Consider the following 8,796-nt stretch of genomic DNA (forward strand, 5'->3'; position numbering starts at 1 on the left):
TGAATCTGGTGCAGATGGATTTGCTCCATATAAATTAAAGTATCCATCAGGTGCAGAAATTTGCAGCTGTAAGAAGGCGAGTTTATAACAACTCCATCAGGTGAAAGCATAGATTACATATTTGCCTATAATTATGCCAAGGAAGTCGATGGATCCTGATCCTTGTTGAGTTTCATCATGTTTTCCCTTTGCTGCAAACAAATTGTTCATTAGTTGTCATCAACATCATGAGGAGATAAAATTATTGAGGATATGAATCTGCATTGTCTTCATAAAGTCCCTTGCAACATGATATTGCTGATAACATTTAGATCAAATGTTTGGAAAATTAGGTAAAAAAATCAAATGAGCTTTTTTTCCCCCCTTGAATTGAGCATCTCTTTTTTTAAAAAAAAAAAAAATATTTTATCAAAAATGCATCCCACAGTCTGCTCCTGATTCATAATCGGGTTAACAGGTCAGTTATATGGACTTGAACTGCAAGCCCGACTGAGGATGGGTCAGTTTCGGTTCAAAGCCCAGATTAACCGTTGAAATGACTTCAACCTCATGTATTTTTTTAATCATTGTGGAGGATCGGTTTAAGCAAAGCAAGTTATCGGCTACAAAATCTGTGGCTCGGATTTCATTAGAGACCCGCTTGAATTTTTTTTTTAATGAAAATAAAATTCTAATATATTTTTTAAAAAATTTAAAATTCTGTGGGCTATATATAATTAGAGATCTGATCATGGTTTGGAATGACGGATTGACAGTTGGAGATTTTTTTTATTATACAGTTAATTGACGGTTTTAATTGTTGGCAGTTCTAACCCCTCATTTATTTCTTATTAAAATAGATTTTTTAAAAAATAATAATAATTTGAACGGTGGCAAACCATGAACCGATAGTTTGAATCGTAAATCGTAATCGTATAGAACAGTTAAATTTAAGGATCGATATTTCAAAAATTATCAAATCGTAAGTTCCGAACCTTGGTCAAGTCTAGCCCCCACTCGAGTATAATGTTCTATATTATAATCTCCAAATCGACCAGTTGTATGTATAATACAAGTTTGTATTGTAAGAGTTACAATTTTATAGTTGCTATCGTAGTTATGAACAACGCAAGGTTATGTTGTAGTAGTTATAAAATTGTAGTTGCTATAACTACAATGTCGACTACGAAATCGTAGCTGCTTTAATATTATAGTAGCTAAGGTTTCGTAACTGCTATAATGCAGACCAGGCCAAAACCTTTAATGTAAATTGTGAGACAAGTGTCTTGGGCCCATAAATTTTAGGGGCGCCAAAATTATATATATATATATATATATCAGTTGTGATATGCTACGCGACGCTACTATGGGCGTCACGCAGCATATCAACTTTCTCTTCTATTTTTTTAATTATTTTATTTTAAAGATTTTGATTTCTTTATATAAAATCTTAATACACATATATCCCCTAAACACATTATAATACTTCGTAAATACTTAAATTTATTTTATTTTTAATTTTTCTTTTAACTAAATACTATAATCCAATTAGGAAGCTTGAATCCTATAGGTAAAATTTTTTTAAAAAAAATTAGTTTAAAAATTATAATCCAATTGGGAAGCCTGAACCCTAGAAAATAAATCTTAAAAAATATTTTAATTATTTTTTAATTCAAAATTAAAAAAAATAAATAAAAACAAAGAAATTTTGAATTAAAAAAAATCAATATTTCCTTAGATAAATCCTTAATACATTAATATATCCCCTCAACCTATTTTATTTTTAATTTTTTTTTAACTAAATACTTTAATCCAATTGAAAAACCTGAATCCTAGAGGTAAAATCTTAAAAAAGAAAATTAGCTTAAAATTATGTGACATACATTGATTTGAAAGATGAATTTTATATTTTGTTTGGATCATTTTGACTTTATTAATATTTTCTTATGACATATTATTTTGAATGATATATTTTTTTATCTTTTATTTCTAGAATTAAAAATATTATTATATTTACATTGATTGAAAAATATATGAATGTCAAATTTTGAGGACATCATTTTTTGTGCTCTCAAACCCCAAAATCATAAGTCCGGTACTGATATTTAATGTATATGACAAAAGATAATAACGTCAAGTAATATATTTAATGATAGTTATGTTATTTTAAGGGGCTCGTAGATTTGTTTGTCATGTTCCTACAATTGAGTAATCAATTTAGGATTTAATATATGTGATAGGAGATAATAATGTTGAATAATATATTTAATGATAGTTGTGTTATTTTAAGGGGCTGTTGGGTGGGACTCCTTTTATAAAAAAAATAAAAAATGAAAGATGACGACTCTTTTGATTTTTGCTGTGTAAAATATCTTTCTTTCAAAAAAAATGGTACTAACATTTTACTATGTTACTATGTATTTAATTAAGAATCTACCCTCTTTAATAAAAAATGGTGCTAACATTTTACTATCTTACTATTTATTTAATTAAGAATCTATACCCTTTAATAATCAACTCTCAATTGATTTGGTAAAATCCAAAAATTAAGTTACGTGAGTGTAAGGGTGTAAATGAACCAAGCCACTCATGAGCTATTCGAAACTTGATTTGATAAAAGCTCGTTTGATTTCGTTTAATGAGGCTTGTTAAGATAAACAAACCAAACTCAAGCTATACAATATTCGGTTCGTTAGCTCGTGAACATATTCGTTAAGCTCATGAAATAACTTTTAAATAAAAAAATAATAATTTTAATATTGAATTTATAGATTTTACACTCTATTTATGAAACATATAGATAAATATATTAAATTTATTTATTAGAATAAAATTATAAATTTTAATAAGAATATTATAATTTTCTCTAAATATATAATTTAGTTTTTAATGAATATTTAAATTTATAATTTGTATTTATTAAGTTCGTTTAGGCTCGATAAAACTTCAAATAAGCTCGTGAGCCATGAATATATTCGTTAAATAAAGTTTGAGCTCGGCTCGATTATAAACGAGTCAAACTCAAACATTCAAGAGTTTTGCTCGACTCGGCTTGATTACACCCATACGTTAGTGTCTTTTTTTTCACACCGAAAATAATTTCAAGGCTTATTAATAATTTTAACTTCTTATCCTTTTTAAATCATAGACGGATAACCTAATTTCTACTATCTGCATTGTTTCTTCTCATCGCATTAATCCTCATCGGTTCTTTATCTTTCTCTTCTCCCCTCTTCTCTCCAATATTTACTACAACTTTCTCCTTCTTATCTTTTTTATATCACAACGCATCAATCCATCTGTTTCAGCTTTTCTGCAATCGATTCAATTGCATCAAGCCATCTGTATCTTATCGATTCTTCAGAAAAGATCACACACGCATATATCCATCTCTGTATCTCATCGATTCTTTGGGTGATATAAGACATTCTCGCTACATAACAAACTTAGGTGTGATTAATAACTTAATTTCTATTTTGTTTTTAGATTAAGATTTTTATAGAATAAATCATAGTAGTATTGAATAATGTTGTTAATTATTTGCTAGTAAATATTCATTATATATAATTTATGCATATTTATACATTATATTACACACAATACATGCACTATAAAAATTGCAGCAAATATCACGGACATATTCCGTCGCTATTCTGTTGCTAATGACAAATTGCAACGGATTACCAATGGAACGAATACCATCGATTAGGTATCAATCGTTGATCATAACCAAGCGATGGATATTAAAATATCCATCGCAGATATTAAATATCCATCGCGAATAGCCTAACGGAATGGAATTTCCGTTGAACAATTAATGACAAAAATTAAACTATCTGTTGCTAATAGCGATGTCAAATAAAACATCAATTTCTAATCACAAAGTCGGGAGAGTATCAACGTTTGATATGTTAAATACCAATAGTCTACACTCAGCAATGGATATTTAAATATCCATCGCAAATTGCTACGGATATTGAAATATCTGTCGCGATTAGCAACAAATATTTAAAATATCCGCCACTAATTGAAGATATAGCACAACCACCCATTTTCATTTTTTCCATTTTCTCTGTTTACATTTAAATCTAATCTACTACAACTATCACAAACAATAATTTTCACAATAAACTCATAATACATCATAACAAACTCATTACAATCACAAATTACAACATATCCAACCCACTACACATCACAAATTACATTCCAACAATTCATATGAACTACAATGCACAATGGATACATAATACTAAATACAAATACAAGTTCAAATCTAATAAACAAAAATCCATATATAATAGATCATCCAATACAACATAAAGTGTATGTTATCATAATCAAAAGAAAGAACAAGACAAAGTCATCAAATATAATACGTCCTAATCAAAATGATCTCTTGTTCTACATGAAATTTGATTAAGATTAATTGTGAATAGAAAAAGTGATGTTAAACTATAAAAGATACAACTACTTAAACTGATAAACAAAAGCTAGCGAACATTCTTTAAAAATACATGTCTATGTCTTTGCGATAAAAATAAGTAAAATCTGATAGTAATCATGAAAATATATAATATAATTAGAGATGCATTTTTTTTAAAAAAAAATAGCATTATTTTTAATTGAAATTAAAAGTTAAGATAAACGATAACATACCTCAAAATTATCTACTCCTCAGGGGAATGGTCAGGATCCTAGGTCTTTTAGGACTCCAAACGATGCAGGCGGTACATATGAGAATCCAGAGAAAATGTCACTGCAATTGCTTGCATATGACGAACTATGACATCAATCTCAGCTTGTCCCTGTCGCAACTTTTGTTTCTTTGTGTCCCTCCCAACCGTCATCTACTCGAATGACAATAATCGAGTACAAGTCCTCATTTTCCACCCGCAAATCTCATATCTCACTAGATGAGGAGGTGGAACTAGGACGACTCCTAATCCTTAGAGTCATCATCTGCTCGTCGATCACTTTGCCCTGAGAGCCAAGTTCATAGACGGAGGTCTTCTTCCTTCCGATAACATCATAATAAATGTTATTAACCGCATCAGTGGAAAGAGGCTGTGACACCTCTCCCTCTGCCCTAGGCTAAGATGCCTCATCAACTCTAGTGGACATTATTTCCTGTGTCGAAATAATGATTTTATTAACTTTCACATAAAGTCTACAAATATATTCATAAAATTTAATATTCTTGCATTAATTGCTGAGGAGCACTGATCGACAAATGATCCATCTTTCTTCTTATGAGTTTTGTTAAATATCTCCCAACAAGTGGAATGTCTTTGTAATTTAGCAGCACATGTATAGAAAATGCAAATACATTAAAACTAATAACAAAACTGTGTAAGAAAGATTTATATAACTTAATTTTGAAGTTACGAAGTCAGAGGCATGCTCTACAATTGAACGACATCCAATAGTATGCTTTATAGATCCGATGCTCGGCCCAGTAGGCTCTGAATTGCAATTACTTTGAGCAATCATAAAATTGTCCTGCTAATGCTGGGCAGCTCAAATGGCTCTCCAAGATTGCCAAACTGCATCAAAGACCTCGGATGTCCTTGTATAGTTTAAAGCAATAGGCGTTCCAAATTTTTTTGAACATTTCTTCCTGCCTCTCCTCCTAAACATATATCTCTTCTGTAACAATATATTTTGACAATTAATATCATGTTAACTACAAATACGTTTTCTATTCAAAATACTTAAAAAAAAAATTGTCATAATAAAAATTCTTTATTTCCTGGTCTACCAGGCGCTATGCAATACCAACGGGAGTCAATTGTTCTTTAAACTTTTTTAATATATACGATGCTACTTTATGACCCTCTGGGACAAAATTACATGGAAAAATATCAGGTATTAGATATGTGTGATAATTACGATGCTAAATTTAATTTAAAACCATTCAAACATTTTAGATGAGACTTAGCGTAGTTCACGTACAAACTCTTCAGCCCAAGTAAAAAATTCTTGACTGATAAATCTATTAGCTAACCTATTGTATATCCAAGCTTTATTCATATACATTATATCCTAATAGCAATAAAATTTTCAACATGATTAATCATGTCAAACTAAGCATCATTATATTTTCAAACTATGCAAGTAATATCATTATGGACAAATATTATTAATAGTCTAAATCTAATAAATCAACTAACAAATGAATCACAGGAGGCAGTGCCGACCGCGCTCAATTAGTGTTGGTCATGGATGAGTAGTGCCAGCGGCGACCTATCAGTGTCAACCCCATTTGATTAGTGTCGGACTCGGTTGTGTAGTGCCAGTGGCAGCCAATCGATGGTGGTCACGACCCTGCTCTGCCAGTTGTGCCCGAGTAGTAGTGGTTGCGACCCTGCTCTACCGGCCATGGCCGCGGCCCTACTCTGTCGGCCTTGGCCGAGCAATGGCGGCCGCGACCTTGCTCTGCCGGCCGCAATCAAGAAGTGGTAGTTGCGGCCCTGCTCTGCCGGCCGTCGCCGAGCAGTGGCGGTCATGACCTTGCTATGCCGGTTGCGTCCAACACTGCTCAGCCAGAGCAGGCCTCGACTAGCAGGGAAGAAATCGAAGGAGAACTGAGACGAGGAGAAGAGGAGTACCTGAACACCGGAGGAGAAGAAGTCGATCGTCGGAGTAGGCAGTGGCGGATCTAGGGGGGAGCGGGGGTGTGCTTGAGCACCCCCTTGCTCTCGGAAAATTCCACCAATATGTTACAATCCGAGGGGCAACGAGAAGGAAGACAAGCTCCAACTCCCTTCTTTGAGCACCCTCTTTCTTTTTTGTTTGGATCTGCCACTGCGACGAGTAGGAAAGAAATCGTCGGAGCAAGGAGAACTGTTCGTGTAAGGAAGAAAGAGTTGGATGCAGTAGCCCTAATATCCCAAAGATAGCGACAGAATATAATTCGTCACTAAATCTGACCCAAATCGTTAGGTTAGTCGGTAACATGTAAGGCCTAGCGACGGATTAATATAAATTCTGTCAGATTATTAATCTGTCACTACTTCACGTAAATTTAGTGGCCAAGGCGCTAGTCTAAATTTTTGGCTTCGATTTAGCGACGGATGAACAATGTCGCTATCAGCGATGAAAAATTAAAGAATCTATTGCTAATAGCGACGAAAAATTAAGTAATCAGTCATTATTAGAGACGAATTATTTAAATTTCCGTCACTATTAGTGACATCGTTAATCCATTTCTAATCCGACGCTAAAAATTTTGTTTTAGCGTCCCGACCGCTAAATTTACATGAAGTAGTGGCAGATAGTTTTAGTTCATCGATAATTGTAATAGTCATTAATATTTTCATCGCTAATGGGCGACGGAATTTTAATGGCCGTTGCCAGTTCCGTCGCTATTTGTTTTATTGTTGTTGCTGTTGTTATTTTTTTTTTTATAGTGGTGTGCGTGATGTTAGTAATAATTGTAAATATGGTACACTAATTATAATAAAATAATAAAATATTTATTATTAGCTTTTTAACTATTTTTTTTCAAAATTCAAAGTCAAGTCTATTTAATTCACAAACTCAAGGGGTTCATTTTGACCCACCAAATTTCAACGATAATCCTTTCTGTTTTAAGCAAGCACAAGGTCAACTCACGACGCCCTCTGGTTTCCAAGTCAAAACAGGAGGCCTAGCTGCTGGTTTTGTCACTTAACCACTTTCAAACCCTACATCACGCCCACAGTAATGATAACCTCCTAGCTCCATTGCCACAATCCTCCTCCTCCTCTCTCTGTATATATATTCCTCCTCCTTCTCCATGTATCTGCATAACTAACAGTAGCACAGCAAGATGGGACGTTGGTTGAGACCAGAGGTAAGTTGAAGTTAGGGTTTGTAGCATGGACCTTAATGCATGGGCAGCTAGCTGATCAATGGTGTAACGCATGCGCTGTCTTCTTCTTTGACAGGTTTACCCGTTGCTGGGCGCCGTGTCCTTCGTGATGAGCTTGTGCCTGTTCCAGCTCACCAGGAACGCCTTCATGAACCCCGAAGTCAGGTTTGGTCGATCGTCTCGCTGGATATGACTGCATGGGAAGTTGATGATCCACCTATAACTGCGTACGTTAATTCGGTTGATTTTGGATTGTGGTGCTGTGTGCAGGGTTAACAAGGCTCACCGGGCCTCGGCCGTCCTAGAGAACCACGAGGAGGGGCAGAAGTACAGTCGGCATGGACTCCGGCGGTTCCTTCGCCACCGGCCACCAGAGGTGATGCCTGCTGTCAACACCTTCTTTGCGGGGAGCAGGAAGGAGTGAGGTGCAGTCCAGTGTGTGTTTCATGAATTTGTGCTGTGTATGGTGGCGAACTTGTATGTGTTAAATAAAGTGAGTTAGCTGTGTATTTGGATTATTATCAAAATAAAAGAAGGTCAAAATCAAAATTTACAAAGCTGTTTATCATTCGATCGTGACTGTTGCATTCGATCTACTGCATGGAAGACATGATGATGGTAGAATTTAGTGAAGCTATTCGGTTATTGGGTATAGTTTGCGGGATGTTCAGTAATTGTTAGAGGGATGACAGACAATGAATTAATGGGGATTAGTGTTTTATTTTGATCATATATAGAAAATTTGCCTTCTTGTTAGACTCTAGCTAGTACTGTTGAAGCTCCCCCAATGACATGGGTGAATTAATCTGCATAGATTAAAACGCATTAGAGGATGTTAAAATTTTTGGACAAAGTTCTTTTGATATTTAAGTGAGTCTCTAATGATAGAACTTGAGAGAGAAATAGAATTATATTAGAGAAGGATGGAAAGTTAATATTTGGAGGAAACATTTGGTTGATCT

General features: G+C 33.9%; 1 protein-coding gene across 1 annotated transcript; it reads left to right on the forward strand.

Moving 5' to 3' along the window:
• Window positions 1-7,725: 7,725 nt before the first annotated feature.
• Window positions 7,726-8,389, forward strand: LOC122017640. The gene is made up of 3 exons (XM_042575307.1): window positions 7,726-7,816; window positions 7,911-7,999; window positions 8,105-8,389. Exons 1-3 carry the CDS (start codon window positions 7,793-7,795, stop codon window positions 8,256-8,258), a joined length of 267 nt encoding a protein of 88 aa, XP_042431241.1. The 5' UTR covers window positions 7,726-7,792; the 3' UTR covers window positions 8,259-8,389.
• The last annotated feature ends 407 nt before the right edge of the window (window positions 8,390-8,796 follow it).

Source organism: Zingiber officinale, chromosome 8B (genome assembly GCF_018446385.1).
Source record: "Zingiber officinale cultivar Zhangliang chromosome 8B, Zo_v1.1, whole genome shotgun sequence".
Taxonomy (NCBI): Eukaryota; Viridiplantae; Streptophyta; class Magnoliopsida; order Zingiberales; family Zingiberaceae; genus Zingiber; species Zingiber officinale.

What these genes read in the sequence shown, in the direction of transcription:
- LOC122017640 (XM_042575307.1), top strand. Translation starts at nt 7,793, where the DNA reads ATGGGACGTTGGTTGAGACCAGAG. An exon ending in GACGTTGGTTGAGACCAGAG is followed by an intron (nt 7,817 to 7,910) that starts GTAAGTTGAAGT and finishes CTTCTTTGACAG; the next exon opens with GTTTACCCGTTGCTGGGCGC. An exon ending in TTCATGAACCCCGAAGTCAG is followed by an intron (nt 8,000 to 8,104) that starts GTTTGGTCGATC and finishes TGCTGTGTGCAG; the next exon opens with GGTTAACAAGGCTCACCGGG.